The 16117-nt window shown below is 31.3% G+C and overlaps 1 protein-coding gene across 1 annotated transcript in view; it reads right to left on the bottom strand.

Moving 5' to 3' along the window:
• The window catches only part of LOC134687715 (E3 ubiquitin-protein ligase rnf213-alpha-like), a 117332-nt gene that overhangs the window by 74987 nt on the left and 26228 nt on the right, over positions 1–16117 (bottom strand). Inside the window, exons 5-13 of the mRNA XM_063548172.1 lie at positions 15863–15952; positions 14955–15071; positions 13548–13706; positions 11497–11613; positions 10939–11031; positions 8747–8977; positions 2992–3113; positions 1879–2115; positions 1182–1286 (exon numbers count right to left, since the gene is read on the bottom strand). Coding sequence (XP_063404242.1) covers positions 1182–1286; positions 1879–2115; positions 2992–3113; positions 8747–8977; positions 10939–11031; positions 11497–11613; positions 13548–13706; positions 14955–15071; positions 15863–15952 — 1271 coding nt within the window. The remainder of the gene's footprint in view (positions 1–1181; positions 1287–1878; positions 2116–2991; positions 3114–8746; positions 8978–10938; positions 11032–11496; positions 11614–13547; positions 13707–14954; positions 15072–15862; positions 15953–16117) is intronic.

The following is a 16117-nucleotide window of genomic DNA, read 5'->3' on the forward strand; positions in this document are numbered from 1 at the left end:
ATTTAAAGGACGAGGCTCGCCGGGCTTTCTAAATAATCCAAATTTAACTGATGAGAATGGACAATAATTGCAATACACGAGTTAAAGTGGTGGAATCTTATCCTCCATTTTCAAACATGTTCAGAAACTGGTTCTTTATATGTGACGTCATCCAAAACGGTCTGCTTTTTTTAATGACGTCAGAATAGGAAAATATAGAAGAAACCAAGAAAATTTGTCATCATATTAAGTTTCGACCAATCATTTGCCAAGAACATATATTTTACTAGTGAGGAGAAACATTTAGCTCTCACTGATCAAGAAACATGAATAAAACACAAAAAAAGAGAAAACAAATGTATATAATATCTATCCACTTGCTGCTTATCATCAGTCATAATAAAAAAAACCTCATAAAAATTCGAGGATAAGAATTTGGTATGCCAGACACATACATAAATAACGCTCAGATCAAACTTTTGAAAAGGTCACTCCGAATACGAATTTGAAGATTAAAAACTTATATTCCGTGAGATGCGCCAAAATAGTGTCAGGCAATATATCAATTAGGGTATCAAACAATATATAGTTCAAAACGCATATTTCAGTAGAAGAAGGATACAGAATCAGCTAACAGTTGCCACAGCTTTAAATTATCAGACGGGTTTTTTTTGTCAAACAAACATGATTTATAGTTATTTAATGGTTAATTCAAAACAAATCAGTAGGTGAAATGATGTGTAAGGAAAAATTATACCAATACGACATCATCCAAACGCCAATAAACAAGTGTCAACACATTCAACCAGAACGAGTCTAGCAATATAAAGGTATTAGTTAATCATATCAATATAACATAAAAAAAAATACTCTCTTCAAACGATTCATCAATGACGTTTAAAACGCCAAAAGGTCGATCAAGTAAGTAGTTTATGATTAAAGGATGTAAATGACGTTTTAAAATATAAACCTGACCATGTTGCCACCAGATGAGTATTATAGGATATTATTATCACCGATAAACATCCTTAACAGGGAAAGTAATTTAGACTACATTAATTCAGTAGAGTTAAATTTACTGGCACACAGATGTTCTCATTCCTTAGTGAATACGTCTTTGCAATAGAATTTTACAAAGCCTTGAAAGATTTTAAGTGTTTTGTTCAAGTCGAATTGCACCTCCGTTTTAGTCAATGTCTTACTGTTGTTTTTTGTAATGATGTTGATATATCATCCGACACTGCCTCGGTTTTCGCTTGGTTTCCATCATTCTGCAATAGCGGTTGTTCCTCGGTTTTCACACCACTCTATAAATGAAGTGCATTTTCATACTTTAACATCGATCATATTTATATAATAAAGATGAGGCGACAGCAGTATGCATGTTCACATCTCGTAAATCGAGTGACAAGTGGCAAAGAAAATTAAATAAAAATGGTAATCACATATTCTCCCAAGGGAGAAAGACGTATGCATCAGTATGATAAAACTGTGTCAATGAGATTGAAAAAGTAAAATAAAAATAAATATACCTAACTCCAAGGAAAATAAAACAAATGGCAAACCCAAAAGCTCAAACACATCAAACAAACGGATAACAACTGTCATATGCCTCACTTGGTACAGGCATTGTTTTATGCAGATGTTTGGTTCTTTTTGCACTGTTCAACTTACTTATCAACGTCTTTTTTTAAGGATATGCAAACATTTTATTAAACACTCCATTACCTAAAACACATTTTAATTTTGGGCGAGAAAGTTGCCTGCAAAAAGAATTTTGTCTTCCTATCTATTAAATTACTTAGAATTTTAGTCAACAATTTGTAAAATGAATAACAAAAATATCTAAAAGTCGAATACAGTATGTATTTCTATAAACTTTCAAATTGTATCACTGACCTTATTATCTATAGAGCTCCCCTCATTTGTTGGTTCTGTTTTGGGTTGCAGACTCGCCTTAGTTATTACTGCTTTTTTATCTTCTTGATTTTTCTTCTCGCTTACTTTTTTTAATTGTTTTTCCTTTTCTTTTTGTTTCTTGTCTATGTCATCTTCGATTTTTCGTCGCTTCTCTTCTGCTTTTTCTTTTTTTCTTTTATCTGTTTCTAATTTTTTTGCGAGTTTCTTTTCAATTTTCTGCAACAACATTTAATAACACATTTGTTATAAGATGCGTTCTTCTTTTAAGCCATATGTATAAAGACAATAGTCAAAAACAAAAAAAGGAAAAAGAAATCCGTGTCATAGACCAAAACCGAGGAAACACATCAACTAGAAGAGGAACACAACAAAAACACTCAACTGCAACTAAAAACAACACCAAAATACATAGAAACGCACTAAAGGATAAAAAGTGTCATATTTCAATTTTTTTTCCAACTAAAATCATAACGTTTGAAGGTAAAGTTTGACTTTAATCAAGGTATAATTTTAACAGTAATTTAAAAGTAGTTCAATGAAGAGAACACGTGAAATTATTTCAATTTTTTTTATATTGATAAACGGCATTAACATTGTTTATTGGTGGCTAAACCATTAAATTAAATTTAAAGATCATCTGATACGCATTGATCATTGTATTCATAGCTACAAAACCTTATTAAATCCGGATGTTCTTTTAATCCTATCATGATGTTTTGACAGCTTTTTTGTATTTTATTAATTTTATTAAGCAATGATTCAGTTACACTTCAAACAAGTTATTTGCAGCACTTAGTTTCAGATTTGATATTCATATTAATGCTTTACTTACAAAATTACTGATTTTCAATGTATGTAGGAATCTTATCATGAGAGAATAAAATGACATGTCAATTCTATAGGTATAAATTACCATATATTTCATCATAACAAGGATATTATATCTCTTTATTGACTTATGTATTTATCATCAACATTGTTTGAATTGTGTGGTGTTTCTCTCTTTTCAGACGTACATATATAAATACATTAAACAATCCTTTAAACAATAGAATCAGTACAAGTTGCTTGTTTTTCATTAAATATTCTCACTTTGTCGTCTTCTTTCTTCTTTTTCTTTTTCTTTGCACTGTCAGTTGATTTTCCCTTTCCTTGTTTGTTAACATCGCTGGATGCTTCGGGTGGTATTACATTTGAACATGCACCTGTATTAACTACAATTAAACATACGATTTTTGGGCAATATATCTTTTTTTTCCTGATGTTGTAAGTCAGTATCTCTAAATTATGTATTCACAATATACTATTAATAATAAAAGTGCAAAGTCGACTCTGACATATGCTCCCTAATTGATAGAGTACAAAAAAAAAGAACCAGTTCAAGCATCAATCCAAACCATTTAAGCATGGTTTCAGATGACTCTAGATAACCCAACCGGTCTTAATGATGATATATAGCATGCGTTAATATTTCCACGATAACTGTATTTTACAGAGCCGACTTCTATTCTTTGGGTTTTTTTCGTCGAACTTTTCACATATTTTTATTTCGGACCTTATTACATAAAAGATCTAAATCCTCCAAGATTTTAAAGAATATCATGCTTTGCACAGCTATCGGAATATACTTTTACTTTGAAATGAAACCAAGGAGTCTGTGTCGGTCACCTGATATGTTTTTATTTACAATTGATGAATGAAACAATGCAACAATAATATATTTTAATGGAATCTATGTGGATCAAAATATATACTTTAACTTCTATCAACTAATTTACCAATTTAAGTTTTCAAGGTTAAAACGCACATTTCAAGTATGCCGTGCTGTTGTTATATGAACATACATTTTTTTTTTTTTTTTGTATATCATTTCTGGTGTAAAGGATCAGCTTTGGCACACATTGATTTTGCTATGTTTAAAAAATTTGTAATACCTTTTTCAATTGATTGTCACAGCAAAGTTACTGATCATAAAGGAGACCGATAACATAATTGTGTCAATCTTTTTGTAGATATTTTTCCTGGACCAAAGATTCCAAAATTATCTTTTAAGAGGTGTTACCTTGCTTCAAATTAAGACATTTCAAAATGCATAGGTATTACTTTAATCGAGCAAGACGAGAGCCACAGAGATATGATTTTCGCCTAATAGAGACAACCTTTATAATAGTAATTCTAACAAGCGGGATTTCAGCCATGTTTGACTTATTTGGAGATCTTGTTAAACTGATCACTTTTGATAATTCAAGTTTCTAATTATCTGTAATTGTTTTCAAAATGATATGCAAAAATGGAAGAATTTTTTTCCAAGGGCAATATTCTTATCTATACTATTAAACGAGAAGACCTCATTTTGTGTGTCGCTTCTCTTTCTTCCACGATAAATTAATCATCATGCCTCTGTGTTCTATAGGTAACATGCATAGTCGCATTTTTCATCCATTGTTATGATTATTCAGATTGAGTTATTTTTGGAGAAAAACGACAAAAAGAAGTCCGGATATTGATTCTGTCATCAGACTGAATTTTAGTCATAGATAAGACTTCCGGTTTGAAACATGCACAAGTACAACCAATCGTTTGATAGATATTAAAAATGAAAAATAAATAAGCCAATCAGAGCGTTCTCCATTTCATGGTGTTTAGATCGCAAGAACCACAACTATTATACCTCCTTAGAGAGGACAATTATTTTTCGCGTTTATCTACATGTAAACTACTATTATGCTACTTTAATATATAGAGACTCTCTGTATTCTGTCTATTGTTTTCATATATATATTTTATAATAAGTAAAACATTATACTTGATTGGACTTCAACTTCATCAAAAAATTACCTCGACCAAAAACTTTAACCTGAAGCGGGATAGAAGGACGGACGGACGGAAGGACGAACGAACGAACGAACGAACGCACGGATGCACAGACTAAAAACATCATGCCCGTAAATGGGGCATAAAATTTATTGTTGAAAGTGAAAGTAGTGATTTGGCAAAAATTATAGTAGGGTAGAGATTAGAGGGAGGCAGGACCTTGTTGGGGACGTCAGGATCTGGTGTTTTTAAGTACGGGATTTTGGGGTTGATCATTACGGGATCCGGGATTATATTTTTCAATTTCTGGATTTCGGGATATGAATTTCTTTAAATTCTGCATCTCGGGATTTCATGTTTTTAAGCCCGGGATTTCGGGATCAGGACCCCTCCGACCACCCCTCAAATTAGCCTTAGACGGTCTTAGTCATTTATACAAGATTCATATCCTACCATTGGCATGTTAATAAGGCTCTCAAAAGGAAAAAAACACTGATGGATTGTCCTAGAAGCATATTTTATTAGACTTATAATGGTCTATATAAGCAGTTACATTTATTTCATGTTTGAAGCGGTGCAAATTTTTAATCTAATTTGACTTTTACCAAAAGATACACTGTTGCAAAGGAGAAGAATAATTGTGGTATGAGGCCAGAAACACGAAAATAATTGAATTTAACAGAAAGGAAACAAATATCGGACTTTGGAAAAAGGGAGAGGGCGTTTGATACCTTTTATGAAATTCTCCATACATAATATCTTTTACAAAAAAATCATCTTACAACAGTTTACAAGCTGTATATGCCAACGATTTCGTGGGTGTGTTCTAGTAAGAAGTTATCTGACTGTTTTGACTTAATTAAAAAAAGAGACATTAGGTAGAACATGATTGCCCCTGCTAGATTTTCTCCACGCATAGCAGTTTTCAAGATAATAGACACAAATTGCATTTTACCTCTATTTGCTAATTTTAGCTTCGACGGCCATGGTGCTTGGTAGGGCATTTCAAATAGATACCGTTATTATGTGTACACTTGACTAAAGTACTCTAAATGTTTTAGTTTCAGAGATATAAACAAAAAACTGCATTAAACCCCTTCTTTCTAGTTTAGCCCTGGAGGTTAAGTAAGTTTGAAGGCGGGGTCTATGCACACTAGTTTTTCCAAACTAGATACCCCAATTATGATTGTGGCGACGTTTGGTTAAATTTGGCTAAGTAGTTACAGAGGAGGAGATTTTTGTAAAAGTTAATGAACGACGATGACGGACGTCGGCACGCAAAGTAATCAGAAAGCTCACTTGGCCTTTTAGGGCAGGTGAGCTGAAAACTTAACCAACAATTGATTAGTTTTATATCTGTCCTTGTCATGTTTATATGTTCTATTATAAAACAACAAGTATAATGATTTTAGTGGTGGAACAGTGTACTGTAAATTTTGTCAGATTAAGATGCAACCTTAATTTTAGCACAAAAACGTTTTGTTTGAAGCTGAAATTGACAAAAAAAAATCAAGTGGGCATGTCGATTCTGTATTAGATCAATTAATACTAAGATTTAAAAATAAATATTTACAAGTATTTAAATACCCTAATTACTGTCACAGAAACAAAGCTTTGGACAGATATAATGAGAATGATTATTAGATTAAAAATCATTTGTTTACAATCAATAAATATTTTAATGTACCACATTTTGAAAAGACGAATACATAACTTCCTACAGCATTTAAATCAAAAAGCTTTTAAAGGTAGGAACAAAAACTATTTCCTAAGACCTCAACTACTAGTATGCATTAGGGACTATGCCTGTTAACATGATTGTGCAATATATTTGTCTGATTGATGACAAAAACTGATTGCTCGCTTTTATCCTTGTGATACATCAGAAGAAGCAATTGGTTACAGAATGATGATAACGAGAAAGAAAAAAATACTATAGAAATTACTGTACTTATCATCAAACAGGTTTGCAAATGCCTCTTGCTAAATGTTCTTATCACGTTTTCTCCAAATCTGTTTCATTCATTGTCATATTTAAATTTTTTAAACTCTTCATATATTTTTTGTAAATTTAAACATGACAGACATAATACCATCAACATCAAGTTAATTTTAAGGAATCAATCTTATGATTTATGCTCTTCACTGTCGCCTATTATATCTTGGGATATGAATACCAACATTATAATAATAGACCTAATGACGTAGAAGTTAGCAACTTCAGGTCACCACTCAGCCATCAATAATGAGCACAACAAATAATGCATAGCAAACATCGTTATTGATGAACAAACAAAATAAATAAAACAAATATGATATAAAACAATAAACGGCAGCTACTTAACTACAGACACCTAACATTGGACAGACAAATAAAAAATGTGGCCGGTGTTCACGTATTTGCAATCAGCCCTACCCTCCGTTCAACCTGCAATAATGGTCTAATATATATAACATAGAGCAAACATAAAATTCAGCTTACAAAGGACAAACTATTCCAATTGACGCAAAAACACAAAAAACATAACTAACAAAATGAGCAAAAGGACATTATGCGAAGGAATCCATAAGTACATGTATTCGATAAAGAAAATGTTATAAGATATGAATCTTAAAATGCATAAAACAGTATACATGCGTTTATATACACAATTTGCAAGAAACAATATTTTCTTTCAGATGTTCAGATTGAGACTTTAATGTAACACCGCAGCATAACAACCCATTTTTCAAACAAGAATGTATCCATAGTACACGGATGCCACATTTGCACTATCATTTTCCTTGTTCAGTGGACGGTGAAACTGGGGTCAAAACTTTAATTTGGCATTAAAATTAGAAAGATCATATCATAGGGAACATTTGTACTAAGTTTCAAATTGATTGGACTTCACCTTAATGAAAAACTACCTTGACCAAAAACTTTAACCTGAAACGGGACAGACGAACGAACGAACAGACGGATGGACGAACGAACGGACGCACAGAACAGAAAACATAATGCCCCTATACTATCGTAGGTGGGGCATAAAAATAAATAAACGAAAAACCTCTATGGCAACATGTTTCATTGGTAACGTTTTTTGTTAATAATCCAACAGTAGTTTACCGCTTTTCAATTGTCGATCAAGCGAAAACATTCAAGGTAAAAAATAAAAACAAGAGGACAACATATCAACTATATATTAGAACAACATAAACACTTAACTGCAACAAAAACAAACGCCAATATACATTACGGACTACTTGATAACAACTGTCATAATCCTGACTTGGTACAGGACATCTTAAAACAAATGCTTGGCTGTACCTTCAACTTTTTTTTGCAATGCTAAATATATCGATTAAATGACAACACTACGTGACAGTTGTACAGTACACACAAACACGAGAACAGTCAGCACAGAGAAATAAAGTGATAAGTTATAAAAAACAAGAATGTGTCCAAAGTACACGGATGCCCCACTTGCACTATTATTTTACATGTTCAATAGACCGTGAAATTGGGTAAAAAATCTAATTTGGTCTTAAATTAGAAAGATCACACCATAGGGAACATGTGTACTAAGTTTCAAGTTGATTGGACTTCAACTTCATCAAAAACTACCTTGACCAAAAACTTTAACCTGAAGCGGGACAGACGGACAAACGAACGGACGGACAGACGGACAGACGAACGGACGCACAGACCAGAAAACATAATGCCCCTCTACTATCGTAGGTGGGGCATAAAAAAGTACATCACAACATGTTAACTGCAAAACAACAACGAACACTTACTATGAATTTACGACACCAAAAATGAAACAAAAACTGCAATTCACATGAATGGATCAACGTCACAAATTGTGACGTATTTGTATGACATGTATATTATCACCGGTAGTTTTGAAATAGATTTAACGAGAAGATTGTAATATACCCTTTAAAGAGTGGAAAATTATTGTTTTGCTTTAGTCCATTACCAATTGAAATAGGGTATTTATATTCAAAATGCAGTTGTATCAGCGAAAATTTAGATAACTGTACATACCTAGATGCTCTGGACTGGTTGCACTAGGGTTTACAGAATCGTCGACATCAATATTTAAATGTATCTTGTCACCTTCACGATTTTCGATATCAGATAAATCACTAATAGAAGAACGTTCTGTAGTTTTCGGTTGATTATTTCCTTCATTTTCACCAGTCTGATTGTTATCAAGATCAATATTTTGTGTCGTACCAGGGCTAGTAGTATCAGTTTCATCATTTGACTGGTCGTCTGTCAATAAAATAACTCAATAGTTTAATTGAGTAACAGTAACAATAAATATAGATGGACAGATATTAGCAGACATCCACAATTTTGTAAAGTTTATAACACCATTACAATGAATACAAGTATAAGTATTGAAAAATAAGAACACTTATACATGTTATATCCAAAACGACAAAAATCATCTTCCACTGGGCTATAAAAAAGTAAGTGTTTTGTTGAATTCAACATTTAATTATTGTATACACTGTTGTGTCACTGAATATAAAAAATTATCGTTAACAACAATGATTTGGGGGTTCACATTGATTGACAAAAGTATGTAGGTTATATGTTGGCAAACATGTGTTCAGGGTGCTACCGTCATAATTAGGACAAGCATATGTTGATTCTTCATTTTCATTGTATGAAATTGAAAATTGTAACATTTGTAACTTTCACGGTAACAATAACGAAAACGATTAAATAAGTTTTTTTTGGTAAAAACAAAAGATGACACGGTACTCGTATACATAGAGCGATGAAGATAGTAATTTGACAGCACTATAAGCTAATGTGTGATACTGATCTAAGTTACCACCGGATATTGTATAGATATTATCCCAGAACTTTTTAATCCTTCAACAACTGAGATGAGTAAACTCACGATGATTCGCAATCCTTCAGCTTCTTACCGGAGTGTTCTTCGAAAGATTTTAGGCACTTAAATACACCACACATTTATTCTTTACTTGACATACGTTTTTTGAACTGCGAGACCAAAAGTAAGGCAGCCGAACACGTATTTAAACCAAGAACCAAGCGCCATTTTGTGGTCATTTCACATGTATGGGAGCCAAAAGTAGAATAACGAATGTACCGATTTCCTGGTAAATTTAAATCAGACGGTTCCTTCCAATCCTGACTTGGTATATATTTTTCCTTGTGTAGAAAGTTGTGATTAAACATTGTTGTATAGCTAACTAAACTTCTAAATTGTTTGATAGTCTCATAAAATTCAATAAAAGTGACAACAATGTGTGATCAGAACATACAGATGTCATAGGTTGAAATGTCAAAAATAGGAGTAAACCAGTGAATATTGTGTTAAAATAAACCATAATGAAAACAAACAAATATGTCATCAAAGAAAAACAAAATGGTGTACTTAAAAAGCACATAAAACATAAATAAAAGACAAGCATACAAAATATAGCCACAGAACAACAACCCATAAGTACCAAGCCACGCCAAAACAATGTTACCAAACATGGAATAAAGAGTGAAGGTTAACTGTTTACAAAGACAAATAAAGAACACGATAACACTTACATGTAATAAAATGAATAAACTTTAACAAGATACAATATTAAATATTTCAATCTCTGAATAACTTTGTTACTGAAATCATTTTTAAGTAATGTATCAGGAGCTTCAAAACAGCTTTCAAACGAATAGTATTAATGACCACAACAATGGGGGTTTAACAAACAACTTAAAGTAATTTTGGAAAACAGTTATATCAATATTCATAATAATCTGGCTGTAAATTCAGTATGGCTATCTGTGTTCTGATTATCTAAGAAAATTACAACATGCTTGATTTTATGTTAGTTCAGGAAAAAGCTGGTTTTAAATCTTTGTCTGTGAACTTAATAAGTTATGCCCAATCTTCCTACATACAGTGATATCCTATAACCTATATCAGCGATATAAATATTTTTTAGTAGATCTTGCCTTGCTTATCATTTTTGTGATTTAAGGTGTCTATCCATCTTTTATAATTTTATCATAAAAGGTAAAAAAATAATAATAATAAAATTCGTCTTTAAAGGGCAATAATTCCAAGGAGACGTCGGATATTTTCTCTATACTGTTTTAATTGTAAATCTTGTAGATAATGTTTGCTTATTAAAGTTTCTATTATTATTGTATAATAATGAGGTTATTAAAGACGACATAAGTTAACAATTAAGAGTATTTATTACTTCCTGTGTTACTTCTCTCATAGTGTTCCTCTCCTTTATCGTCTTTTGAGTTGAGCTGTTCTTTTGTTTGTTCGCCTTTGAGACTGCCTTGATCTGGATGAAAATTTTCAAATGTAATATAACATCAATAGAAATAAAATAGTAGCTACCATCTATATGTGTGAGCTTCATGAAAGACACAAATATTGAATAAGTTGGTTGACTAATATTTAACAATATATGTCTGTTGGAAAACAAAACCATGTACTGTAGATTCAATATTATTCGTTGGATATCTATATTCGTATTTGAAATATGAACTAACAGATATTTTGAGGTCAACATACATGAACAGTATCTAATTTTAGGGCCCATGCGGGACATGTCTACCTGTTTATCTCTATGTCCGAAAAAAGCTTGAAACTAATCTATCATGAACTACCAAACAGCGTTAAATTAATACTTTCGAGCAGTGGTATACTACTGTTACCCTTATTCAATCATTTTCAACTAAGGTTTAAACAGACGACAAGCATTTTAATTGATGAGGCCATACATTATCAAAGAATATAAAACTACCTGTATCCATTCTCTTCTTTGGTTCATCTTCTTTATTATCTGTTGACTTTGTTTGCTGATTCTCTGGTACTTGGTCCTTGCCTTTTAAGTCATTCTGATTATCTTCATCTTGATTTTCTAAGTAAATGATAACATTTTTAATTTATGCTAGTCTGGGTTAATATAAAAATAAGGAAATGTGGTATGATTTCCGATGAGATAACTATCCACTTAAGGATGTTCGCTTGTCTTGGATTTTTTGTCAGATTTTCGGATTCCTCTTGTTTTATCCATTCGAATGCTTAAAATATTTTGCCCATTGACCTCCATCTTTTAAATTATAAATCTATTACATATATTAATAATCCATCTGTTAAAGTCTCATAAAATCGTTGTAATTTTTTAAAAGTTTTTGATCTCTTAAACTTGTCAATGATAAAGCTATAAAAAATCAAGAGAGAATATTTTCCCGCCAATATTTCAATGACTAATATCTCGAAAACAAGCACATTGACCTATATTTATTTTTTACTCTTTTGGTTCCTTGCATAATCCCCTATCAATGTATACTAGTGTTATGAAAAGGTTGTTATTTTGAAATTGAGTAGCGAACCTCCTTCAAATGAGATGGATGCAAACAATTACAGGCAACCATGCGACCTTCAAACAATAATAAAATCGCATACCGAATGGTCGGCTATAAAAAAAAAAAAGGTGTTGTCAGTCTTCATCTGTGACATTAATAATGTAATATTACGTGATACAGCGTAAAATATATTTCCATACTCCATGTACATGTATTCATTACAATAAAATTATTGTGTACGTTATTTTATTTAACGTCATTTTGTCCAAGGTTATAGTTATCTTTCTGATATTGTTGACATCTCATCTCCTTTTTGTTTATTAATATATTGTATTTACATTGTTTGATTTACCAAATTTTTTCGTCGTAAGTCCTGAACCTGTTGTTCAGTAGTTGTCGTGTGTTGATGTTGTTCATAAGTGTTTCTCGTTTCTCATATTTATATCGATTACACTGCTGGTTTCTTTGTTTGAATTGTTTTATACTTATTCAAGTCTTTTTTGGGCCGTACTTTGGTCTATAATTGTTAACTTCTACAAATAATGAATTGGATGGAGAGTTGTCTAATTGACACTCAGACTACATCTTAATACATTTATATATTTATAGCTTTTTCTCTAAAAATGAATTCCAATTTGTTATACAAGCAAATTATTAGCAGGTATTAGTTACTGGGCTGAACAAAAATGAAAATGGTGTAAAATAAATACTACAAAAACAACAGTTCATTTTGTCAAGTACCAGTGAAATTTTGCTATCTTTACGTGTTTCGTAAGTTTATTCAAATTATTGTAAATGAATTTGACTAAATGTACAAATTCTTAAATAAACCAACGGACACAGATCCAATATGATATGCCCGATCAGCAGACGTTTGATAAACAGATATTTATGATATATCGATCAAAAATTTAACACATGCACAATTAATATATAAAGCTTCAAAACAGTAACAAAAATAGTTTTATCACATGTCAAGCTTTAATAATAAATAGGAGAATTATATATAAAATAGGATTCAGCAGGGTTTTTTCGCCCTGCTTTTTAGGAAGAAAATATCTATGATCCCATCTTCGATTCATTGCATTTTGATAAAAACCCATGATGAATTTGATTCTTTGGTTACAATCATACACTGATTTCTAAATAAAAGCGCGCCTGCAAATGCTATTAAAAAGAGAGAAAAAAAGAGACTACGGAACGGTATATGGTTTTTAGATTTATTCATCCTTATGGGTCAAAAACACGGAATTTGACAAATGTTTCGTCCGTTTGTAAATACAGAAATATTAAGCCGAATCCTAATGATTTTTTTTTTTGTTAGTTGTCATTTTGGTTATATAACCCTTATTTTGATAATGCCAGTTTTGATCTTTTGCATACCTGATACATCCAAATACACGGAGTCTATTTTGGAAAATTTAATTTAAAAGCAATAAATTTTGAGAAACATATCAAAATATCCACTGTTACAGTCATAATTTACCATCTTCACTGTCAGAGGAAGAGGACGAGGAATCAGTGCTCGTCTCACTTCCATAATCTTCTTTTTCGTCTAGGTTTTCGTTTTCTTCTGATGGTGCTACATTTGCTTTTGTAACCTGTGGTACTTTTAAATCATCGTTATTTCCTGCATTGTCATTTTCTATGATTTGAAAACATAATTCAATAAAAATAATTTAAATAACAATTAAGAGTTTCATCCTGATGCATTTAATTTTTGAAATATTAACATGTTCAAACGTTAGCGATTTTTTCAACAAATACAAATGTAATAAGACTGGTAAACATGAAACACGTGGAAAAACTTTACTGACCTTATTAGCAATCTTTCGATTTAGCCATTTGAATATGCACTTTCTGTTTTGAACTTTCCTCGGCGTGCGGTATTTTTGTAATTTTACTTTTTAAACCGTCAACCCATTTTCAATTATGAATTCAAATTTCTGGTAAATATTTAAAACAGTTTCCCCAATTCCAACAATAGTTGACAGGCTTCCAAATTTCAATATTTGACGTGAACATACAAATATTCTAGTTTTTTGCTATAAAAGAATCCGTGATTCTAAATAACCGATTCCATGTGCCTGTGAAACCCTTTTGTAACATGAGTATGATAACAGCTGACATCAAATACTATCACATTATACATTGAATATTAGTCTATAAATATTGCTCGTGTTATTTTCTAAATTTGATTCCTCGGAAATTAGTTATATCAAGACAGTACAAAAGAAAACATTCAATAATTCGAATATTTCCTGCGATGAAGCTTTATCTGAAAGCGAGGTGATTTAATCTGTATTTTTTGTAAACAAATAAGTTAAATTATATCACAAATGAAAAAAGGAATTCATTTCACAAGTAGAGATAGAAAAAACAACAAATTGAACACAAAGAATAATTGAACTCGAACTTTACAGTGTTTAGGTGCAATATAAGTTTCCTAAGATTTAATTATTAAAAATATTCATATACAGGATATTAACACGTCGTAATAATGTAATAATATGTCAAATGTTTACACTTTTATTTTATTTTATATTATGTATACAAAAAGGCTTGCAGGTTTACATGTCGTCTGAAACAAATTGGACTTTTCATAAAACTGTTACAAACCTGGTCACCATTGAAACAATGTAAAAAAAAAAGAACACAAGGGAAAGCAAATATCATAATTTATCACAACAGTCAGGATCTGTTCTCGAAAAGCTGTAAATTAATCTATCGTGAACTACCAAACAGCTTAAGATAATAACTTTAAACATTGGTATACTACTGTTGCTTATATTTAATTATGTCAAACTAAGGTTTAAACAGACGACAAGCATTTAAATTGATAAGGTCATAATAAAGACATATATTTATACAGTAATAAAGAATATTAAACAACCTGTATCCATTCTCTTATTTGGGTCATCTTCGTTATTTTCTGTTGACTTTGTTTGCTGATTCTCTGGTACTTGGTCCTTGCCTTTTAAGTCATTCTGGTCATTTTTATCTTGATTATCTAAGCAAAGGATCAATTTAAAATTATGTTAGTAAAGTTAATATAAAAATAAGGAGATTTGGTATGATTTCTAATGAGACAACTATCCACTTAAGTTCAAATGATGTGGATGCAAACAATTACAGGCAATCGTGCGACCATCAAAAAATTACAAAATTGCATACCGAATGGTCGGCTATAAAAATAATATGTTCTCAGTCTTCATCTGTGACATTAATAATGTTATATTACGTGATACAGCGTAAAATATATTTCCATACTCCAGTTATTCCTTACAATAAAATAACTACATGTGTACGTCATTTTATTTAACGTCATTTTGTCCAAGGTCATGGTTGTCCTTCTGATATTGTTTAAAATCTCATCCTCTTATTTTTTTTTATTATTTTTTTTTTACATTGTTTCATTGATTAAATTTATTTGTCCTGAGTCATGAACCTGTTGTTCAGTAGTTGTCTTTTGTTTATACGTGTTTTATATGTATACAAAAAAGTCTTGCAAGTATACATGTCGCCTAATACAAATTGGACCTGGTCACTTTGGAAACAATGCAAAAATAGAACACAAGGGAAAGCAAATATCATAATTCGTCACAATAGTTGAGATTCAGATCTGTTTTCGAGTTGAATTGTTCAATTTGTTTGAGGGTAGATCAATGTTTAATAGGGTAAATAACATTCGCTATGTGATCATTATGTAGAGAAGTTCTAGTCACTAAAGAGAGAAAACAACTGTAACAGTTGTAAATATAACGAATTCATTGTAGACATTCACAAATATTGTTTTACTACCTGTGTTAATGATCACATGTTTTGCCTCCTCCTTGTCATCTTTTAATTCAACCTGTTCCTTATTTCGGTTGTCACCGGAGTCACCTTTATCTTGATTTTATTTGAAAATCAAAGAATGTTTTATTAGACTATTTGTTTGGTCAAAAGATATTTACCGTCTATATATATGAACAACCAGTGACTGTATAAATTATTATGAAAGGGGATTGCGGAAACACATGTACGAAATAGGGTTCATTTAACATAATAAACTCA

The sequence above is a fragment of the Mytilus trossulus genome, chromosome 10, assembly GCF_036588685.1.
Source record: "Mytilus trossulus isolate FHL-02 chromosome 10, PNRI_Mtr1.1.1.hap1, whole genome shotgun sequence".
Classification (NCBI taxonomy): domain Eukaryota; kingdom Metazoa; phylum Mollusca; class Bivalvia; order Mytilida; family Mytilidae; genus Mytilus; species Mytilus trossulus.